At 39.9% G+C, this 23633-nt stretch overlaps 5 protein-coding genes and 1 pseudogene across 6 annotated transcripts; 3 read left to right on the forward strand and 3 right to left on the reverse strand.

Annotated features, from left to right (window-relative positions):
- Nucleotides 1-798: 798 nt before the first annotated feature.
- LOC139193573 (putative pentatricopeptide repeat-containing protein At3g01580) lies at nucleotides 799-3603 on the forward strand (annotated as a pseudogene).
- A 1571-nt stretch (nucleotides 3604-5174) lies between these two features.
- On the reverse strand, nucleotides 5175-9279 carry LOC103425867 (disease resistance protein RPV1-like). Of its 2 annotated transcripts, XM_029097730.2 has the most exons (5): nucleotides 8578-9279; nucleotides 7299-8400; nucleotides 6845-7126; nucleotides 6119-6682; nucleotides 5175-6046 (listed from the first exon to the last, which is right to left on the reverse strand). In XM_029097730.2, exons 1-5 carry the CDS (start codon nucleotides 9099-9101, stop codon nucleotides 5402-5404), a joined length of 3117 nt encoding a protein of 1038 aa, XP_028953563.2. In that variant the 5' UTR covers nucleotides 9102-9279; the 3' UTR covers nucleotides 5175-5401. The 2 variants fall into 2 exon arrangements, with proteins under 2 accessions (XP_028953563.2, XP_028953564.2); XM_029097731.2 differs by lacking the exon at nucleotides 6845-7126 and having other exon boundaries at nucleotides 8578-9240.
- Nucleotides 9280-11218: 1939 nt separating this feature from the next.
- On the forward strand, nucleotides 11219-13345 carry LOC103404557 (putative pentatricopeptide repeat-containing protein At3g01580). Its single transcript, XM_029097391.2, has one exon. The coding sequence runs from the start codon at nucleotides 11219-11221 to the stop codon at nucleotides 13343-13345; it is 2127 nt and encodes a 708-aa protein (XP_028953224.2).
- An 18-nt stretch (nucleotides 13346-13363) lies between these two features.
- On the reverse strand, nucleotides 13364-15854 carry LOC103404274 (uncharacterized). Its single transcript, XM_008343169.4, has 2 exons — nucleotides 13698-15854; nucleotides 13364-13591 (listed from the first exon to the last, which is right to left on the reverse strand). Exons 1-2 carry the CDS (start codon nucleotides 15720-15722, stop codon nucleotides 13490-13492), a joined length of 2127 nt encoding a protein of 708 aa, XP_008341391.3. The 5' UTR covers nucleotides 15723-15854; the 3' UTR covers nucleotides 13364-13489.
- Nucleotides 15855-18031: 2177 nt separating this feature from the next.
- LOC103404272 (U-box domain-containing protein 3) lies at nucleotides 18032-19613 on the forward strand. Its single transcript, XM_008343167.4, has 2 exons — nucleotides 18032-18474; nucleotides 18684-19613. The coding sequence occupies exons 1-2, from the start codon at nucleotides 18260-18262 to the stop codon at nucleotides 19480-19482; spliced, it is 1014 nt and encodes a 337-aa protein (XP_008341389.3). The 5' UTR covers nucleotides 18032-18259; the 3' UTR covers nucleotides 19483-19613.
- A 53-nt stretch (nucleotides 19614-19666) lies between these two features.
- LOC103404273 (uncharacterized) lies at nucleotides 19667-22820 on the reverse strand. Its single transcript, XM_008343168.4, has 5 exons — nucleotides 22240-22820; nucleotides 22020-22105; nucleotides 21227-21532; nucleotides 21060-21143; nucleotides 19667-20398 (listed from the first exon to the last, which is right to left on the reverse strand). Exons 1-5 carry the CDS (start codon nucleotides 22690-22692, stop codon nucleotides 19990-19992), a joined length of 1338 nt encoding a protein of 445 aa, XP_008341390.3. The 5' UTR covers nucleotides 22693-22820; the 3' UTR covers nucleotides 19667-19989.
- Between the last annotated feature and the right edge of the window lie 813 nt (nucleotides 22821-23633).

Below are 23633 nucleotides of genomic sequence, written 5' to 3' on the forward strand. Positions count from 1 at the left end.
GAAAAATGACCGACCAATGTTGGAGATGATTTGTTGGGAGGAACTAAATATAACTATAAAACAGGTAAAAGGCAGTAGCCCAGTGAAGTGCGTGCTACTGCTTTTTACTATATTTTTTTCGTAATAGGAAAAATGGGGGGTGGAAAGAGGATGCGAGCCTACGGACCCTAATGAGCTTGACCACTGGTTTGATTGATGATTAAGAAGTAACATCTCTTGTTTTTGTGACTTGAAGCATAATTAGGTTTGATATAAGTTAATACAATAAAGTATGAACCTAAGAATTTGTAGTGGAAAATAAAAAAGATTCTTAATATACCAAAGAAATAACGTATCAGTCATCAGCTGTACGTTGCCTTGTATTTGTCATTGATGGATTAGTCATCATCATTGTCAATGTCATCGTCAAACTCATATGGTATGGTATGATAATCTTTCTCACCAGTATCATCAGACTCTGTATAGTACACGTTCATAATGCACCACATTCACTACTGAACGAAAAAAACTATAGGAAAACAAAAATTGGTGGAAAGTGAGAGAATTAGTAAAAAAGAAGAGAGTGGTATTTTGGGAGAATGATTCTACAGTCTGTATGTTCACATAGCTATGAATTATACATATTACAAGTTGACCTTGTACAAACATTTAAGTAATTCATGTAATTGCTGAATAGTTCAAATTCAACGTACTCTTTTCATCTCCTCAAACAAAACAAAACAAAGGTAGACTCTTAATTCATAAAATTGGTATCTTAATTTGATAAAATGTGGAACACTTGTCATTTTACACGTACATAATAAACGAAGCATGTAACATGTGTTTCATTTGCTTAATTTGTCGGAAGTTCTCATGCAAATGCTATATGCATTTTGTAAAATTCTAATACCAATTCTATACACCTTGTGAAAGCGAGATAAAAACACGCCACATAAGTGAAAAAAACGAAGAAAGCCGACTTGACTGGATTCGATCTGGTTTTGTGAGATTGTGAGATTCTTTTGGGGTAACCAAGTGAGTCTTCTGCATGAAAAGGAGGGAAGTCCTTGCTAATCTGCTTGCATCATGTAACAGCGCGAAATCAGTGGCGCAATTGCACTCTCAAACCCTCAAAGCCGGCCTTTCCCAGGACAGCTTCTTTGCCACAAAACTCAACGCTCTGTACGCGAAATATGATTCCCTCGGTCATGCCCGCAAGGTGTTCGACGAAACGCTCCACAGAACTGTCTATCTCTGGAATGCCATGCTCAGGAGCTACTGTAGAGAGGACCGATGGGAGGAGACCTTGTGTCTATTTCGTAGCATGATGTCTGAGTCAAGAGGTAATGATGAAAAGCCTGATAATTTCACCATTCCCATTGCTCTGAAGGCGTGTGCGAGGTTAAGGGCGCTAGCGTGTGGAAAAATAATACATGGGTTTGTGAAGAAACATGAGAAGGTTGCATTGGATATGTTTGTAGGTTCTGCATTGATTGAATTGTATTCCAAATGCGGACAAATGGGCGAGGCTGTGAAAGTGTTTGACGAGTTTTTGCACCCGGATGTGTTTTTGTGGACTTCTATGGTTACTGGATATGAGCAGAATGGTGATCCTGAAGAAGCATTGGAGTTTTTCTCCCGAATGGTAATGGTGGGGTGCATTAATCCTGACCAAGTGACGCTTGTTAGTGCTGTTTCGGCTTGTGCTCAGTTATCAAATTTTAGAATTGGAAGTTGTGTGCATGGTGTTTCTATTAGGAACGGGTTCAACTCTGATTTATCTCTAGGTAATGCATTGCTAAATCTCTATGCAAAGACGGGTTCTGTCAAAACTGCCGCTAGGTTGTTCATGAAGATGCTGGAAAAAGATGTGGTTTCTTGGAGCTCCATGATTGCCTGTTACACTCATAATGGGGATGTAACAGAAGCGTTAAATCTTTTCAACAAAATGATTGATACGAGAATCGAACCTAATTCAGTGACTCTGGTAAGTGCATTACAAGCATGTGCATTGGCAGGTAATTTAGAAGAAGGTAAGAAGATCCACAAAATTGCTACTAGGAAGTGTTTTGAGTTAGATATCAAGGTAGCTACAGCCTTGATTGATATGTACATGAAGTGCTCTGCACCCGAAAAAGCAGGTGATCTCTTCAATAGAATGCCAGAGAAAGATGTGGTTTCGTGGGCTGCCTTGTTGAGCGGGTACGCTCATAACGGAATGGCATACAAGTCAATTGAGGTCTTTCGCGACACGCTATCAGACGAAACTAAGCCTGATGTCGTTGCTATGGTCAAGCTTCTTGCAGCTTGTTCGGAATTAAGGATTCTTCAACAAGCTCTTTGCGTCCATGCTTATGTGATTAAACGCGCCTTCAAGAATAACATCTTTGTTGGAGCTTCACTCATAGAGTTATACTCGAAATAGACAATGTTGTCCTATTATTTGAAGGGATAACAGACAAAGATGTCGTTATCTGGAGCGCGATGATTGCAGGGTATGGAGTTCATGGATAAGGGAATTAAACTTCAGAAGTATTTGATCGGAATCCGATCATCGGATGGTTAAGCACTTGGATGTCAAGCCTAATGATGTAACATTTCTCTCGATTTTATCTGCGTGTAGCCATTCAGGTTTGGTTGAAGAAGGCATCGAGATATTCAACACCATGTTGCATGAATACCAACTTAAGCCCGGACCTGAGCACTACGGGATAATTGTTGATCTTCTTGGCCGGACAGGAGAGCTGGATAAAGCAATGGAAATCGTTGAGAGAATGCCCAATCCAGCTGCACCGCATGTTTGGGGAGCCTTGCTTGGTGCATGCCGGATTCATAACGCAAAGCTTGGAGAGGAATCTCATCTTGGATAGCTGCTGTGCCGTATTCCAACAGAATCTGATGAACTGCCGTCACCACAGCGCAGCCGGAATGGACAAGAACCAAGCCGGTGTAATTTGCAAAATGTAGAGGACATGAAACTGGTAGAATCGAAACAAGAGACACGTAAGGCTCCCTTGAAAGAATGTGACCTTTGCAGCGGCAATATGTGTGTGGTACAATTGCTTATAAAGCACTACACGCTCATCCTCACTAGCCGGTGTGGGACTCAACAACTTGGCTCAAATCTAAACCACTAAAACCACCAATCTTCACCTTGGCGTGATTCAAGCCAGATGTCTCACGATCCAAATGCAAATATAGCTCCATCTTGACCACAGGCACCAAATTCCAAATGAGCTCGCTCTTCAACTTCAACAAGCGTTGCCTAAGGTCTAATACCAATTGTTGTGCGGAAGCACACCAACGGGTCCCACACATACGAGTCGGTATTGCCAACATTCCACCTACTTTATCCACACAAATAAAGGGGTATGGATTTTATCAAAAGGCCTCGGCAACATGTTTGTGTGACCATTGCTTATAAAGCACCACATGGAAATCCTCAATAGCCAATGTGGGACTCAACTTGGCTCAAATCTAAGCCACCGAACCCAACATTCATCAACCAAAAGGAAGATTGAGTTGAGAAAATTTGAAATGTTATACACACTTATAAGCCATTTTAAGTTTGTCATCAACTAAAAATTTAAGTCTATTGTCATATCAATTTTCCAAATTCACTAATTTGTCATCTCAACACAACTTCGTTAAGTTTTTCATGCAAATAAGTTGTAATCTTTGAGAATTCAACATGGTCAATCATGGCGCTAAAAAAAAAGATTTGAAATGTCTGAAACCTTGAAATGTTCGAAATAATCTTAAAGTGAGGAGTTGAAATGTCCGAAATAACCTTGAAAATAAGTCATTTGCAAGCCTCATGACTTATTTTAGATGGAAAACTTAACAGAGTTGAAGTAATATGACAAATTAATAATTTCGAAATATTGATATGACAAAGCGCTTAAAATGTTAATTCATATGACAAATTTAAAAAAAGTGTATAAATTCATATAACATTTCAAAAAATTTCCATGCTGAATTTGCAGGGTATGATTAGTAACAATTAGAGTTAATCACATACATCAAACAACTAGGGTTAATTATAGGAGGGAAAATGAGGGCAACAATGGGAGTGAAAGGTCAAAGGGGAAATTAGTTTCTTTGAAATGGGGGGGGGGGGGGGGGGGCTGGAATAGACCAAGAGAGGGATAAACACGACACACACTTGCATGTAAATTTCTCTAACGTCACCAATGAATCAAATAAAAAATCATTAATTTATTTAATAAGAAAATAAGCTACTTATATGTTTAATTAAGAACTCGTTCGGCATTGCTTCACTAAAAACGCTTCAGCTAAAAGTGCTTTTTATTATCCCCACATTGAAACTCTAATTAAAAATTCAAGTACGTTCCAAAAGTTCCAAAAATACACTTAGAAATGCTTTCTTTCAATTCCCAGTTGTTTCTTCTTCATCATCAAGGCCTTCAATATTGAGATCAAATAACCTAACTCTTTTGAAAGGTTGGACCTCATCAGATGAGTAATCGCTTAACACTGTATCGTCATCAGTGTCCTCCTCATCAGACTTGTATGGCACACGCTCATAGTCCACATATGTCCAATCTGAAGCTACAAATTCCCATTCTACGATATCCACTCCTGTTTTCTTCACCTTAATTTGATGATCATCCTCTGTTTCAATAAAGTCTGCAAGCATGTGCACTGATGAGTGCATATTTTACTATTTATTTTATCCCAAAAGCTACATTTTCTTGTGACATTTTAGACTTAAAATGAAAGGAATAACATGGTTTTGTGTTTTTATAATTAAATTAATGAGTTGCAGAAAAATCATGTTATAATTCCATCGTTTTAATTTAATCATGTGATCTTATTCTAATTTAAATTTCTATGCCTACGGCCTTTGATTGAAGTATGTAGGCTATTTGGTTTCAGAATATACAATTGGCTTAAATTGACTAATCTTGTAATTTAATTGCAGGTCACGAATGAGTATTAAGTTTGGTGAGTTATGGGGAAGAAAAGAAAAACACAACAAAATGAATCAAATAAAATGAGGGCAACATAATGAGTATTCTCATTATAGGAGAGAAAATGAAGGCAACAAGGGGGAGTGGACGAAAGGTGAAAGGGGAAATTAGTTTCTTCGAAATGGGGTGGGGGGAGACCGAGAGGGATAAACACGACACACACTTGCATGTAAATTTCTCTAATGTCATTAATGAATCAAATAAAAAATCATTAATTTATTTGAATAGAAAATAAGCTACTTATATGTTTAATTAAGAACTCGTTTGGCATTGCTTCGCTAAAACTGCTTCAGCTAAAAGTGCTTTTATTATACCCACATTGAAACTCTTATTAAAAATTCAAGTGCTTTCTAAAAAAGACACTTTGGAATGCTTTCTTTCATTTCCCAATTGTTTCTTCTTCATCGTCAAAGCTTTCGATATTGAGATCAGATAACCTCAAATCTTTTGCAAGGTTGGACCTCATCAGATGAGTAATTGCTTAACTCTTTATCGTCGTCAGAGGCCTCCTCATCAGACTCACATGGTGCAGTCTGATAGTCCTCTTCCTCATCAGACTCATATGGTGCAGTCTGATAGTCCTCTTCCTCATCAGTATCTTCATCAGACTCATATGGCACACGCTTATAGTCCACTTTTGTCCGATTTGTAAATACAAAATCCCATTCTACGATATCCACTCCTGTTTTCTTCACCTTAATTTGATGATCATCCTCTGTTTCAATAAAGTCTGCATGCACACGAACCTTGTCGCCACCTTTCAGATTGAGCTTCTTGTTTGTAAGACTTCCCAGCCAAAGATAACATTCATGGGAAGCAGTTATGGTGGTCTCCATTGGCCAAATGTGAAAACGAGTTCGTTGGGTACGATTAACAACATGAATGCATAGGGACCCAGTACAGTCTGAGTTGTCCGAAGAATAAATGATGCACACAACCAACCTTCCTATGTAATCAAAAGTAGGCGGCACTACAATTTCGACAGTTTCATCCTCTCGTGCGACATAGGGTAACCAGCGAGGAATATCATTTACAGAGAGAGAAAGTCCACCAATTGTATACCCCTTCCATTTCTACAACACGAGGTGCAAAGTTAGTATAAGCAACAATACGAAAATCAGAGAGGGAGAGCGAAAGTTCCATACCAGTAGGATGTTCTCCTTAAAAGTAGCAGTGAGACTGGCGCACCCTTCCACATGAAGGGTATGCATTTTGCACAAGAAGTTATCCAGGTTTGGAATATCTTTGAGTTTGCGGCAGTCTTTCAGTTGCAATTCAAGCATTTCCGACATCTCTGGAAGGCTGGGCATTATTTCCAGTTCAGTGCAGTAATTCGCTTCCAGGCTATGCAAACTTGTCGGCAAATCTGGGATTGCCTGAAGGTTTGTGCAATGATTTAGATACAAAGATTTAAGCTGGGAAAGGCCACTGAGGGTGGGTAGCCTATTAAAACCATTTCCATCTAGTATTAAAATCCTTAAAGAAGATAGACTCCGAAGGCTTTCAAGAATGGCATCATCCGTTATATTGCAGTCTTCAAGATCTAAATACTGAAGCATCTTCAGTTGTGCAAATAAACGGTAACCCCCAGATACACTCTTACAGCCGTTGAGGCTCAAATCCTCGAGATGTGGGAGTTTTGAAAAGTCTGGTAATTGAGTCAGGTTACGGGAATGATCGAGATAAAGAAACTTCAACTTCTTCGGCAACTGTTTGGCAAAAAGATTGAACAAAATCATAATCCATATTAGAGAGAGAGAGAGAGAGAGAGAGAGAGAGAATGACTGTCGACTGATGTTGGTATTTACAAAACACGGACGAGGAAAGGATTAATAATTTGGTTGAGGTTACGACAATTATATGTATTGTACCAGATCGGAATCCTCCCAAACTCGGACAAGCTTGCTGTTGCTCAAGTCAATAAGAACTAAGTTTCGTAAATCAAAATCTTTGGGTATGACCTCTAGAGGAAATCCCTCCCAACACAAAGATCTTAACTCCTTGGAAAGATGACGGTAGCTTCCAGTAAGCTTTACATTTTTGAGTTGGAGAAATTTCAGATGCCGCATCTTCTTAAATGCTTTTGTGCGGAAGGGATGCTCATCAGAATTTTCTGGCAACAATAAAGTTAGCCCTCTAATTGCTTCCGTTCCCTGTTGGGGGAAGACAAGAACAAATCTAATTCAAGCAGAGCCATGACTATCTATGAAAGAACTACAAATGCAGCGCATACAATGCATTAGATGTGGGATATGCATATGCTTCTGTTTATTTATATACATTCAACATAACAATTTTTTTATTGGGATTTGGGAAAGCACTTACAGATTCGTTTCTTAACACGCTTGTTACGTCTTCATGATGCCACAATCGACTACGTTTTCCAGGTTCCATAGCACATTCTGCCCGCACAATTTCTCTTCCCATGTCTCGAATCAAATCATGCATCCAAATTAATGCAAAATCATAATCTAGAAGACATCGATCTTCAAGAGTTCGGATTTCTGATTCTACACAAAAGCGACTGCAACCATCCAATATTGCCACGACTTCAGTTCCAACCCGGTTAATAAAGAAATGAGATATGTCAAGGAACACACCTTTCACATGATCATCATTTAGCCCATCATAGCTTAATCTAAGTGTTTCATGAATTTTTCCATGTGGAAGATTTCTCAATTTATCCAATGTACTTTTCCATATGCTTTTACTCTTTTTCGTAGCCAACAAACGGCCTACGACTTTAAGAGCTAGCGGCAATCCTCCACAATAATCAACAACATCTGTTGCGAGTTCAATATATTCTTCATCAGGACAATGATTTCCAAACGCATGCCAACTAAGGAGCTCAAGAGCTTCTTCATCCGTCATCGTTTGTGCCTTGTATTTTTTATCCACCTTCTGTATATTCAGCACTTGTTCATCTCTTGTTATCAAAATAATCCTACTTCCTGGACCAAACGAGTCATGTTCTATCGCCAATTCATCTAATTGGTCCGCATCATCTATGTCATCAACTACGATGAGTACCTTCATGCTTCCAAGTCTTTTCTCTATCTCCTTGGTCCCTTCGCCAACACTACTTATTTTAATGTCAGGCCGTTTCAAAACATCTCGAAGAAGTTGTTCTTGCAGACTAACCATACTTTTCTTTTTACTCCTCACCTCTTCAAGGTAACATTGACCACGGAAACTATGATGGTATGTGCTATAAAAGGTTCTCGCAAGCGTTGTTTTACCTATGCCGCCCATACCCCAAATTCCAATTATTTGAACATCATGTGAACCTTCAACATCTAAGTATTTAGTACTGAATTCTTCCACGCGAAAAGCTATTCCAACTGAGTGCTTGGCTTCTTTTGAGTCGCTGGTTTTTAGAAGTCCGATGATGTCACCAACAACTTTATGGATAAATACTCCTTCACGCCTGCCAATTGGAAATCCAAATTATGCAAACAGATGATTAATCGTGCAACAGCATGATTCATATGAACTAAATGCCTTATGCATCACGACATGGCTGATTAGTGAGTATCCCAAAAGCTAATTGTATAAGATGTTGCAAGCGATTAAATTTTGTAAAAGAGGAAAGTTGAAATGATACCTGTCTGCAGTGGTTTTAAGATCCTGGCCAACCAAATCTGCAGAAGCCTTAAGAACCTTTCTCCACTGCTCGACCTCATTTGGGTCTTCATCCCTTTCATGCTTCTTAAATGCTTCCCCAAAACTACCACTCTGTTTCCTCACTTCAGAAGGGTCAACGTCGTAGAATATTGGATAGACTACTTTCCCCTCTTGATCTTCTCGGCACCTCATGATCATCGACAGCTCCCTCAGGCAATATCGGGACTCCGCGTAACTCTTTGAGAAGACGACGACCGCGATCCTCGACCCTTCGATTTCTCGGTCAAGTTCTCTCTGTATATTCTCCCCCTTTTTGAGCTCGTAGTCTATAAACGTGTTGATTCCGGCACTGCTTAACGCAAGGGAGAGGTGGTCCGTGAACCCAGTGCGTGTGTCCTCGCCTCTAAAGCTCAGGAACACCTCGTACTTCCAGCGGTTTGAACGCCGAGAGGAAGACGAACCGGCGGCAGCGGCGGTTGCAAGGGCGAGGCTGCTGGTATTCATTGATTTCAAGCAAAGAAGTGAAACCCCTGATCGTTTCCCAAGATTCCCCAGCGAAACTCCTGATTATTGTTTTGGATCGCTGGAAGATGTGAGAGCAAAAAATAATGAAGAAAGAAGAGGGAGAGAAGATTCCAGATGCGGCTGAGTAAGAAATGAAACTTTGGGCTTGAAATTTGCTATGGTTTGTAGTAAGAAGGCTTTTCTTAACATGGGCTTGAAATTTGGGCTTGAAATTGGCTAAGAAAATAAATACCTATCATAAATAAATAAATAAAATTAATACATATATTCGGTTCGATTTCATCATCATTGAAACCGAAACCAAACCACATGATTTCGGTTTGGTTTTTTTTTTTCGGTTTGTTATTTAAGTTTATGTTCGGTGTATCGTTCAGGTTTATTTTTTTCGATTTTTTGAACCCACCTTTAGTACATGACCTTATTCTATTTTAAAGGTGGTGCACAGGTTGGTTTTGATGTTGGTGGCCGTCATGGGTTTATGAACAAACATGACAAGGTTGAATTGGACATGGCTCATGTTTGTGGGTTTTGCATTGATTGAATTGTATTTTAAATGTGAGCCAAAGTTTGGGGATCAACGCTCCAATTAGGACAAAGTCTAAGGACTAATTCAAACGTTAACAAAACATAATAATAGTAATATGTCACTTATGCGATATGTTAACATTAAAATCTGATCATAATGATTCACAAGTAACGAATTTATAGTCACGTGACGTTTTAATATTGTATGTATAATTTGTTGTGAGACGTCACACGAGGAAGACCCCTTCAGTATAAGAGCTTTGCAAAGGAAAAGGATTCTCACCGGATCTTTTTTTTGAGGATCCTAGGGATTCCGTGATCGTGATCGTTCATCGTACATCGTGCGATCAGAAATCATTTCAAAATTTAAAATTTAAAACTAAATATAAATAATATCTACCAAAAATTGATCGTACCATGAACAGGATGCTTAGGATTTCCAGAAAAAAAGATCCGGCCTTTGCAAAACCTTTAGCATAGAATGGAAAAATGACCAACCAATGTCGGAGATGATTTGTTGGAACTAAATACACTATAAAATAGTTAAAGGTAGTACGCTAGTGCATGCTACTGCTTTTTACAAAATGGGCGGTGGATAGAGAATGAGAGCCTGGGGACCCTAATGAGCTTGACCACTGGTTTGTTAGATGGCTGAGAATCAACATCTCTTTTTCTGTGACTTGAAGCACAATTAGGTTTGATATAAGTTAATGCAAGAAATATGGGAAATTCAAAAGATTCTTACTATATCAAAGAAATAACATATCAGTCATGAGTTGAACGTTATTTTATATTAGTCACTGAAGGATTAGCCATCGTCATCGTTAATGACATCGTCAAACACGTATGGTAATAGTATGATCATCAGACTCTATATAGTACACACTCATAATGCACCTTATTCACACCTAAACGAAAAAATTATAGGAAAACAAAAATTGGTAGAAAGTGAGAGAATTAGTGCATAGAGAGAATTAATGAAAAAAGAAAAGAGTGGTGTTTTCGGAGAATGATTATATGTTCTCTCTGTTCACATAACTGTGAATTATACATTTTAAGTGATTTATGTATTTGCTAAATGGTTTAAATTCATCGTACTCTTTTTATCTCCTCAAGTGAAACAAAACAAAGATAGACTCGTAATTCATAAAATTGGAATCTTAATTTGATAAAATGTGGAGCATTTGTCCTTTACATATTCATAACAAACGAAGCATGTAACATGTGTTTCACTTGCTTAATTTAACGGAAGTTCTCATGTAAATGCTATGCATTTTATAAAACGAAGCATGTACCATAATTGACTTTTTAATATAAAAATACAATTTTTCGTAAAGATAAACAGTGTCAGAAACTTTTCATTAAAATTCCTGTATAAAATTCTGATACAATTCTATACATCTCGTCAAAGAGAGATAAAAACACGCCACACAAGTGGAAAACACGAAGAAAACCGACTTGATTGGATTCGACACAGCCAACTTACAGCCACAAGTGTGACTACCAACGAAACCCGATCTGGTTTTATGAGATTGTGAGATTCTTTTGGGGTAACCAAGTGAGTCTTCTGCATGAAAAGGAGGGAAGTCCTTGCTAATCTGCTTGCATCATGTAACAGCGCGAAATCAGTGGCGCAATTGCACTCTCAAACCCTCAAAGCCGGCCTTTCCCAGGACAGCTTCTTTGCCACAAAACTCAACGCTCTGTACGCAAAATATGAGTCCCTCGGTCATGCCCGCAAGGTGTTCGACGAAACGCTCCACAGAACTGTCTATCTCTGGAATGCCATGCTCAGGAGCTACTGTAGAGAGGACCGATGGGAGGAGACCTTGTGTCTATTTCGTAGCATGATGTCTGAGTCAAGAGGTAATGATGAAAAGCCTGATAATTTCACCATTCCCATTGCTCTGAAGGCGTGTGCGAGGTTAAGGGCGCTAGCGTGTGGAAAAATAATACATGGGTTTGTGAAGAAACATGAGAAGGTTGCATTGGATATGTTTGTAGGTTCTGCATTGATTGAATTGTATTCCAAATGCGGACAAATGGGCGAGGCTGTGAAAGTGTTTGACGAGTTTTTGCACCCGGATGTGTTTTTGTGGACTTCTATGGTTACTGGATATGAGCAGAATGGTGATCCTGAAGAAGCATTGGAGTTTTTCTCCCGAATGGTAATGGTGGGGTGCATTAATCCTGACCAAGTGACGCTTGTTAGTGCTGTTTCGGCTTGTGCTCAGTTATCAAATTTTAGAATTGGAAGTTGTGTGCATGGTGTTTCTATTAGGAACGGGTTCAACTCTGATTTATCTTTAGGTAATGCATTGCTAAATCTCTATGCAAAGACGGGTTCTGTCAAAACTGCCGCTAGGTTGTTCATGAAGATGCTGGAAAAAGATGTGGTTTCTTGGAGCTCCATGATTGCCTGTTACACTCATAATGGGGATGTAACAGAAGCGTTAAATCTTTTCAACAAAATGATTGATACGAGAATCGAACCTAATTCAGTGACTCTGGTAAGTGCATTACAAGCATGTGCATTGGCAGGTAATTTAGAAGAAGGTAAGAAGATCCACAAAATTGCTACTAGGAAGTGTTTTGAGTTAGATATCAAGGTAGCTACAGCCTTGATTGATATGTACATGAAGTGCTCTGCACCCGAAAAAGCAGGTGATCTCTTCAATAGAATGCCAGAGAAAGATGTGGTTTCGTGGGCTGCCTTGTTGAGCGGGTACGCTCATAACGGAATGGCATACAAGTCAATTGGGGTCTTTCGCGACATGCTATCAGACGAAACTAAGCCTGATGCCGTTGCTATGGTCAAGCTTCTTGCAGCTTGTTCGGAATTAGGGATTCTTCAACAAGCTCTCTGCCTCCATGCTTATGTGATTAAACGTGCCTTCAAGAATAACATCTTTGTTGGAGCTTCACTCATAGAGTTATACTCGAAATGCGGCAGCATAGACAATGCTGTCCTATTATTTGAAGGGATAACAGACAAAGATGTCGTTATCTGGAGCGCGATGATTGCAGGTTATGGAGTTCATGGACAAGGAGAAGAAGCTTTAAAGGTATTTGATCGGATGGTGAAGCACTCAGATGTCAAGCCTAATGATGTAACATTTCTCTCGATTTTATCTGCGTGTAGCCATTCGGGTTTGGTTGAAGAAGGCATTGAGATATTCAACACCATGTTGCCTGAATACCAACTTAAGCCCGGACCTGAGCACTACGGGATAATTGTTGATCTTCTTGGCCGGACAGGAGAGCTGGACAAGGCAATGGAAATCGTTGAGACAATGCCCAATCCAACTGCACCTCATGTTTGGGGAGCCTTTCTTGGTGCATGCCGGATTCATAACAACACAAAACTTGGAGAGGTTGCAGCAAAGAGTCTTTTTCGGTTGGATCCTAATCATGCAGGATATTACATCCTGCTCTCGAATATATATGCCATGGATAACAAATGGGAAAATGTGACAAATCTTAGAACTTTGATAAAGGAGAAGGGGTTAAAGAAGGTGTCCGGGCAGAGCATTGTCGAGGTGGGGAATGACATATGTAGTTTTGTTGCCGGAGATAGATTGCACCTTGATTCCGATCAGATTTATGGAGTGCTAGGAAAATTAGAGGTGAAAATGAGAGAGGAAGGTTATGTTCCCAATGTCGATCTCCTGCTACAAAACATGGCGGATGCTGTCTAGATTAGAAGTGTTGAGAAATTTCTTGTAGGGAAAGTTTCGACTCACATGAAAGGCGTAATGATATGGACATACTTTAGGACTGTGATGTTTTTTCTATCAAATTACTTACATCAATTTCATGAAAAAATGCAGTAATTACTTGTATCAATGAGCAGTGGCTTCTTTTCCAGAAGCAAGGACAAATTCTACATACAGATTCTTGAAGGCAATCATCACTGTCATCAGCAGAGGACCCATAATCGCTCCCTGTAATTTGATCGGAAAAACGCAATTCAAACGCCATTTAGACCGCTCTAATTAACATAAATGCAAGCATTAATTCACAAGAATAAGGTTTAGAGAGGAAAATTACTTCCAACATGGAGGGGAAAAGAGCAATGCCCCCAAGTATGCTGAGGCCAGTGAGGTAGGCGTTCTGTCCCGGAATCTCATCTTGGATAGCTGCTGTGCCGTATTCCAACAGAATCTGATGAACCGCCGTCACCAAAACTGCCTTGACATATCTCCCTTCCATGGCCAGCTGCAGCGCAGCCGGAATGGACAAGAACCAAGCCGGTGTAATTTGCAAAACAGCGCTCATAAGAGCGAGGGATGTAGACATGTAGAGGAAATGAATCTGGTAGAATCGAAACAAGAGATACGTAAGGCTCCCTTGAAAGAATGTGACCTTGGCAGCAGCCAACAGCACGCTGCTGACAGCGTGATCAAGCACTTGAGCACACCGAACCCTTGTGGATTTCGAAAGGGGCAGCATTCCCAGGACATGATCCATAACGCCGCCTGAATCAGTTGTGATTAGGTAGTACAAAAGCCAGAAGAACACCGTCAATTCGAAGAAGAAATTGAACAATCCTGCAGCCCCTGAAACGAGCGAGACCGCCATGAAAAACAACAGATTTGCTCCTCCGGCCACAACCGTTGTTCCGCTAGCGAGTACTCTTCTGGAGAGGTCTAACCCCTGCAGCAAGAAATCTTTCGTTTTCTCCGCCAAGTCTTCCCTTGCGATCAATGACATGAATTCTCCAAACAAGCCATCGATATCTCTATAGATCACTCCCCATTCTCCGTTCCTCACCCGGGATTGAATGCCATGAAACTTCTCTGAAAAATTAGGCTGACCGTCACCATTAGTACTAATACTACTCGAAAAATTGAGGCCCGATTCATTACTATTCGACATGGGATTATGAATCTGATCGTGATTAGTACTCAAGTAATGCCTAACACTGTCAACAACCTCCGTCACATTGTAATGCGCCGCCAGAGAATCGATGTTCTGCGAAACAGTTTCGAAGAACTTGGTGGCGTAATCATCGATCAATTCCGGAACCTGATTCGCATTCATCCATTTCTTGAATCCGACCCTCTCGGCGTAATCGTAATTCATCTCTTCCAAATGTGCTTTGAGTGAAATCACAGCCCCCTTCCCTTCCATTGCGATCTTATACGAAAAGAAAAAGAATCCCAACACAGATCCCACGATCATCACCGTGATCAGGCCAATCGCCACCGCCGTCTTCAACCTGTTGAGCATCATGCTCGTAATGCACCGGCTGATTTTCCCGCCAAAATTAGCAGGGGAGTTACTATTACTGTTAATATTGATGGTATTTTTGAATTTTAATCTGCCGCTGCGGCGAACAGAGGAGATGGCAGAGAGAGTGGTGGCGACGCCCCGATCAATCAGAATGCTTCTGTAACCGAGAGAGTAGGCGATGAAGCAAGCCGCGGCAAAAGCCGGGATGGAGATAATGCCTATGCTCTCGTATACGATGACGAAGAGAGCGAAAGAGATGAGCCATTGGACGAGCTTAGAGAATCTGATCTGCCTCTTTCTGCGGTTGGGGCGGCCGCGGAGAAGGCAGCACTGGATGGCGGTGTGGGAATCGACGAGGGAGGCGGTGGTGGCGCGGAGGGCGGCGATCGGGATGGCAATGAGCGTTTCGAAGAGGCCGAGGTTGAGGGAGTGGGACCAGAAGGAGACGAGGGCGGTGTGGAGCTCGCGGAGAGGCATCGAGCAGAGGATCGCCCAGTGGATCGGCCGCCAGTAGCCTTGGAGGAGCTTCGTGACGCCGTAGAGGAGGGCCAGCGAGAAGGCGAGGCCCGCGTGGGCCATCGCCACGTACATTGCGATCCGAACGTGAGGGTCATCGATCGGCAATGGCGACGACGGTGATGGTTCGGTTTGGGGTTTGGGTTCGGGTTCGGGTGCGGCTGGTGGTGGAGGGTGGGAGGATTCGGGTTCCGAATGCGGGTCGGGATCGGGATTATCGAGGATGGGGTGAGTGTTTTTCTGCTTGCGGCGTTGGCGGCGGTGGCAATTGAGGTTTGTGCGAGGAGGAGGAGGATTAATCGGATGATTAGAGGTTGATGGCATTGGTAATCTTGATTAAGGGAGGAAGGTTAGGGTGATTAGCCATGTGTTTAATTTTTAATTTTAATTAAGGAGGAGATTAATGGGGAGAATTCGGACAGTCTCTTGTTTCCTGGTCGCTACAAGTGTTCAGCTTCCCGCGATAAGGCGCAAAGAGCTTCATATGTTTGAAAAAAAAAAAAAGTTAAAAAACAAAAATAAAATGAAATCAAAATTAATTGGTTCTGAGTTTGAAAAATAATTAAATGACCAAAATCCCCATTGAATCAAATTTTGTTATCCACATTTTGCGATTAACATATTTTTTAAGTACAAATTTTAATATCGTTTATTTTTTAAAATTATTATTTGAAGTTCTTTTTTATAAAAATTCGATAAAGTTGGACATTGTTAACTCATATATGGATCAAATAAGTCCACGATTCAACATTAATATGTTACTTGATATTAAAATTGTCTAGATGTTCAACATAATTGATCCATATAAATTACTAAATATCTCACATTTGAGTAATTTTTTCTAACTATTTTTTAAGCTGATGAAAAATAAACGATTTATATTGTAAAATTATACAATACATTATCCTAAAGAATAGACAAATGGTACAAGTGACATACAGCTTTTTTAGTGCATAAAATTTCGTCCCCAAAATTTAAAATAACTTGTGGTAATTAAGATACTCGAAAACAGGGAGGAACATATTTATATAAATATAAGAAAGAAATCAAGTTAGAGCGGTTGCATAAAAGAGAATGTCATTCCGTCACGATCGGATTGCAATTATTCCTCTTTCATGCCTCCACGCTCATACCTTCTTCCTTCCTCAATAACATAGTAGTATGATACTCGTATAACCCATAAGGTTGAAAATACCAATTATTATGTAATAACATAAGGAAATACTTGTATTGAGTTTAAAACCAAGAGTGGAAATAACTCACCCAAAATTTGTAATGGCAAAAATAAAGTAAAATTTTTGCACGAAACATCACAACAAAACATGATACAATATGCTACATATCACTATATAATTCAATAAACACTTGAAAAAAAAAAAAAAAAATTTCCTCTAAATATATAATATGGTATATCCCTCATGGTACATATACACTGCAAAAATATCACAACTAACACAATAAATACAAATATTCTCTTACTTAGAGCAAAAATTAGAATAAACATAAAAGTTCGTGCGTTGCCTTAAAAGTAAATATAAATCCCGCCATATAGCGGGAAAGCAAAAGCAAAAGCAAAAACATTATCAATTCAATTTGTTTCACTGCCACAGTGCCACTTTAGAAAAATAAAAATATATACTATTATATGCTACTATTTACAAATTTCTTGCGTAATTTGAATGAAAATCGAATCTAATCATGCATTCTTAGTGGCAGACATTTTTTTAAAGAAAAAAGAAATATCAATGCTTTTCTGCTATTCTGTATGTTTTTAATGAAAATGACAAAATAAATGTGTAAGTGAATAGTATTAGGAGTGATTTTTCAAAGTAAAAATGTCTTTAGCGTTAAAAGTAAACAGTACCAAAAATGTTTCATTATTATTTCCTTTTTTTTAAGGGTCATGTTCTCTTTTCTACTAAAAAAAAAGAGAAATGCTAAGGAGACTAATAGGATTCTCTATAGATTTACGTCACCTCACATTTTAATGTTAATTTTCGTATTAACATTATAAAATATTATGCAAAAGATATAAGGTGATAGACAATTTATGAAGAGTTTCACTTTTGAAAGAGTCCCAGTAACATTTATCGAAAAGAAAAGTAAAGATAAAGAAGAGTAGCATTTGTATATACTATATCCAAATGAACTACTTTATTATATAGACGTCCTTGGATTACAAATCCCCAACCATATCATAAGAGTACTTGGGGTATGAATATTACTTCATTTGAATCCGTTTTAGTGATCAATATCAATTCACCATAAAACCCTAAAAAATAATAAAAAAACATGTAATCACTAAACAATATCGTAAAGTTGCATGTCTTCAGAGAACCACGTCATCCGTACGCCCACACATAACTAGTGTTATAATCAATAAAAGCAAGTTCGTTATAAACCCCAATGCACGAGAGTCCTCTTTAATCACATGCGTGATATACAGATGACGTGGTGCCCTAACCAGACATCAAAATTTCTCTCGTTTTTCTCTACTTTATGCCAAAGAAGGTGTTCATTGGTCAAAAATTCCTATTGGCCAAAAAAGAAGGATAATAACTAATTTACTTTGCCCAAAAAGGTGACGCCGTTTGCCTCAAATAAAAGGAAAGTTAAAGATTCATCCTCAAGGAATCGTTTTTTAGCATTTCCAAATCAGAAACACTCTGAAAAATAAAGGAAAGAAAGAAAGAAAGGGTGACAAAAAAAGAATTGTTGAGTTTGCTTCTAACTGAAACAATGGATTCGCACAGCCCCAATTAATACCACTTCTTGAAGCAACCAATCCCCCCAATCCCCAATGCCAAATTATTAACCTACCTAGTTGGTGAGAAACTGGTGCTTTCCTGCTTGCTCTGATCATGGAGGAGCTGGTGCTGCAAAACCTGTTTTCCGGCGACCGGGCGGCGCAGATTGAGGCGGCGACGGAGCTGGGTAAGCTGAAGAGCAAGCAGAGGCACAAGTTGGCAGAGAGGGGCGTTATGGTTCCGTTGATTTCGATGCTGCATTCGGAGGATGCCGAAGCCATTGAAGCTTCTCTGTTTTCTCTACTTAGTCTTGCCTTTGGTAGTGAAAGGTTAGTCCATATGCTGTATAAATCCTACAACGTCACTGTTGCGCCAAGTCTTCGATAACTCCAAGCATTTCATATTTTTTCTTAAAGTCTCATGGTTTGAAAAATTTGTGAAAAAGTCTAAAACTTTTCTCTGTTATGTATGATTTTTACTGGGGACTCTTCCTTGTGCTGTAAGATTGAATTTTTCCTTTACTTCTCTAACTTTGCAGAAACAAGAGTAGAATTGTGAAGTCCGGGGCTTTACCGGCGTTGCTAAACCTGCTCCGCTGCGAAAGCAAGGCGGTGATCGAGCTCACGATAGCGGCTTTTTTGATCCTTTCGTCTTGCAAGGGAAACAAGCTACCGATTGCATCGTCCGGAGCCATCCAACTAATAGTTGAACTTCTCAATCAAGACTATGCTGAAGGCATCAGCCTGCAAGCCAGACTCGACGGCATAGCCACGCTACACAACCTCTCGACCTGCCATCAGATTATTCCGTCATTGGTTTCTTCCGGCGTGGTGTTTTCGTTGCAACAAACATTCCACAGCTTGGAAAAATCAAACCAACTGGTTGAGAAGGCAATCGCGCTACTTGACGACATTGTTTCTTCATCCGAGACTGTGCTCGAGGAAACTGCAGGTACTTGTGGCACAATCCGGGCACTGGTTGAGACAATTGAAGAGGGATCGACGAAATCCAAGGAGCACGCAGCGAGAATCCTCCTGCTTATATGCCAGAGCTGCAGAGAAAAGTACAGAGGACTGATACTGAGGGAAGGAGCAATGCCGGGACTGCTTCAGCTGAGCGGCGATGGGTCGTGGACGGCTAAAACCACGGCACGGGAGTTGCTGTTTCTTTTGAGAGACTGCTCCAACTATGGTTCGAGAAACAAGCAGTCGAGGAACATGGTTATAGAGCAGATTATGGAGGAAATCGATGCCGAAGGAGAGAGAGTTGCGGGGACAAGTACATCGGCACAGAGGCTGGTGGAGGAGATGCTTGCAAAGATCAGCATCGGACGATGATCGCGACCAAACCCTGAGCTTTGCCGTTAGCGATGTAAATATAGCCGGAAAAAATAGTTCCAACCAGATTAAGATGTTAACACATAGTCGTTTATCTCGTTTCTTAAAATTTAACAGAAAATTTGACATAATTGACGGTTAAATTAAAAGTCTAGCAGGCAAATCGAAAAGAATCACAAGAACATAGAAAATACCGCATCAACATTTAGCAAGCAGTTTCATACAAATCTCCCACTGTTAAGACAAAACCATTCAACAGTATATTGGAACAACGAATTTCAGTTGTGTAAGCAATCTACGGAAAAGAACAGTGAATATTTTTGTTACTATATATGGCTTAGCTTCGGGGATTCATCCCACCTTCCGAAAAAGCACGTATAGCGTACATTCTCCTTTCATATAAGAGAATGGCTCGGAGGATTATTTAACTGACGTTTATAACATCTTTCTACAAGAAAATAGGGCCTCTATGCCGGCGGCAAAACCCGACAAGGATTAGAGTACGTTTCAGCCTGACCTTCTATAAAAGCTGTAGGCCACAGCCACTGTTGCCACTGCTCCCACCACTGCAGCAGCTGCAAGAACATCACTTTGCTCCCATTTCCCGATCAAGCTTGACAGCTTCCCCGAGGCATCCTTCCTGGCACACGCCTTTGTGGTCTCTTTCAGCTTCTTTTCCTCACTTCCACCTTTTTGCTCCAAACTTACTTCTTGGCAGCATGTAAATCCATTACTATCAGCACCCTGGCAACAGCCTGAAAAGTTCTCATTACTCTGAATCTGATTGACGTTTTCTTGGTTAGTTTGGTTGCCATTTTCTTGGGGCTTCTCCTCGATTTTCTTACTTTCTCCTCCATTTGGAAGCTTCTGGCCATTAATTTTTTCAGCTCCATCAGAAGATGCTCCCATTTGGCCCCTGTAAGGAATGAAATTGAATTTCACGTTCAGCTATTTAAAGATTCAATTCTAAGCTTCGTTAATAGCAATTAAGTAACGCAGTTATATCCAATTGGCACCAATTGACTAGATCTGCTTTGCTTTCTCCATCTCTGTCCAGTGCCTACTTGACCCCATCTCCCCTTCCCGAAAACCACCTCTGGTTTGGTTTATCAATAAAAAAAAAAGTTGTCTGATTTGGTTCACTGAGATGAACTAGCTATCAACTATTCATCCCATGAAGGTAACACAAACCTTGACAGAAAGAAAAACGTTACCATTTCCTTGCATATGAGAATCTAAACAAAATGCACTCATCCTATGAAATAGAAATAAGAACAAATGTTTCCTTGACTGTTTGTTTTTAAACGTGTGGTGATGATACTTCTGACAAGTTCACTTACCTAAATTTCCTTACGATTCTAATCATCGCAGAATCAATAACATGATAATCAAATGTTATATACCTAATACCCAGAGGAATGCTACGCTCCATAAAAGTTCCTCCATGTTAACATAACTCTATATCGCTAATCTATCATACAAGACTAGAAATAATCAGCCATAGAAAATATAACAGAAGCTTCAGTTTCAGTGAAATTTTCATCGGAGACAGTAGGTAAAATTAAAAACACACAAACCTCCAAAGTCGCTCTATGATCTCTCCCTTCCCAATATGCTGATCAAGCAATTCCGGCACATCATCAGGAGTGACGTAGCCATACCTGCAATTCGTAGTACAGACTACTCAAATTCCTTCGTCCAGTCCAATATGATAAATTTTAAACTGTTATGATCCGGATATTACCAGTGGCCTGTTATGCTTCCATCTGAACCTGGGCTGTAAATAATCAAGTTTCCAGCATACTTGTGGCCTCCAATGTGAGAGCAAGGAATAACAAACACCTGATTTGACAGTCCTCGCAACTCAGTCTCCTCTTTGAACTTATCAATCAGAACAGGTCCACAAACACCACACCTTTTATCTCGACTACCATGTGCACATACAAATACATGGGAGCCAGTCAAGGCCTCTTGCACTCCAGAAGCCCATGGTTTATCATTCACAAGGACATCGTCAACAAAGTTGTCCACATCCGACTCTTTCAAGCCCCTTTGATCAAGAAACAAAAGCAACCTCTGAATCACAAAAAGGAATTTACAGGAAACAATAACGAAAAACTCTTCAATTCCTTGTAAGACGAGGAATTGGTCATAAACTTAGCAGTAAATTCAATTTCTAGAACTAATTTCAGAAGCTAATACATCTAATTATCTATTTAGTTCAGTAAATTCAGCACAATTTCGTAATCAAAAGAAAAGTCGAAACAGAAATAAAACACTAAATGTGGTCGTAATTTGCATTCAATCAATTCCATGAAAAATCCTCAAAACACACTAAATTAGGTCGATGTGAGACTTGAAATCGGAAAATCATAAACTCTATCTCTAGCTAGCAATCAGCGAAATCTCCAAGTCAAATAAAGCAAATCTGAAGAATCAAAACACCACTCACTGGTTAATTATCTCAATCCTCTAAATTCCCATTCAAAATAAAGCAACTACAGAACAAAAAGCTCAAGAAATCAACGTGAATTTACTTGTATTTGATCATTTGTGGGAAAATCAACACATCGCCGTCGGAAAACTCAGTTCCTTCGCGTCCTTCAATTACTGTTAGCAACGTCTATCAAAAAAAAAATAAACCAAGTGAGTAACGGAGTCAACTCAGCTCAACACCAGAACTCAGCATCTCCAGGAAATAAGAAACAGCAAGAAAAAACGATCAGAAACGCCAACGAAATGAGCTGGAAAACGGACCTTTACGGCGATGTCGTTCTTGCGAGCTTTGAGAGCGGAGGCGAAGAACTTAGGGAGCGGATCGGACTCAGAGCCTTCGACGCGCGACGGCCAGGCCTCGGGGCTCTTGTAGCAGAGGAAGACGTGGCGGTCGTAGGCGTTGACGGTGCCGGCAAGCTTTTCCTTGAACATCTCCGATCTCTTGAAACCGTACGTCTCGTCTTCTGCGGCGGGAACGGCGGCGGCGAGGTCGGCGGAGGCCATTGCTACAGTTCGAGGAGGCGGAGAAGGAGGAGGAGGAAGGGGTTTAGAGAGGGTTGAAGTCGAAGGAGTAGAGAGGGAAAAGATGAGAGAGAAAGAGCGTTGTTGTTTGGTTGTTGGTGTTGATAATATGAGGAGGCTGAGGAGGGAACGGTGGTGTCGGTATGGGCGTAGGTGCGCAGTGCGGTATGGGTGTAGGTGCGCAGTGCGCATACGGTTCACGATGGGGTTTCTGAAGATCGGGATTGTGGGACTGGGGTACTGTGCTTGGCGGTCAAGCGCGTGGTATAGTGTATGAGAGCGTGTGCACAACTCGCTTCAATAGCAATTATTGCTGATTTTTTTGTTTCAATTAAAAATGCAATAAATAGTCAAAAAGCCGTATACGATACGAGTCACTTTTTGAATAAGCCGTGTTCAAGTGATTGTCGCTAACACATGTTAATTATTAAGAAAAATTTGTAAAAATGGTACTTTACCTCCTTAAAATATGCAGTTATGGTTGTTTACATCAATTTCGTAAAAAATGAGTCATGTTGGAATGACATTGCTACAATTACTGTTTTAAAAATCCACGCCTAACACTGCTTAGGCCCCACATAGGAGCTAGGTGGCTAGCCACCGTCCCGATTAATGTCTAGGCATTTGAAAATTAAGAAAAAGCGTCTAGACCTGCTGAGGTGTTCGCCTAGACCGCCTATGCACCCTTCTAACCCGTCTAGATCCGCCTAGACATTGCCTAGGTTGCAACTCACTTAGATAGAAAATAGATGACTTTCTTTTTGCATTTTATTGTTTCTAATAATTTGTAAGAGACTTATTGAACACTTAAATTATTAAAGAAACACACATTATATGTTTGCTCTTCATGTTTTCATTATGTTCTAATATTTCATAATATATATGTCATTCTATTTTCTTGTTTATGATGAAATTATATATATTTTAAGTATAAATGGACATTTATTTACACGAAATACAATAGATTTACTTAAATTCGCCCAAGCACTAGGCCATAGCCCGCCGCCTGACTAACGTTTAACATCTTTTAGAACCTTGGCTACAATTGAGTTAAAGTTGAGGCTCTATTGCTCTAATTAGGCTAAAATTAAAGGACAATTTTTTTAAATGGGTTAAAGTTGAGGAACTATTGT

This window comes from Malus domestica, chromosome 17, assembly GCF_042453785.1.
Source record: "Malus domestica chromosome 17, GDT2T_hap1".
NCBI lineage: Eukaryota > Viridiplantae > Streptophyta > Magnoliopsida > Rosales > Rosaceae > Malus > Malus domestica.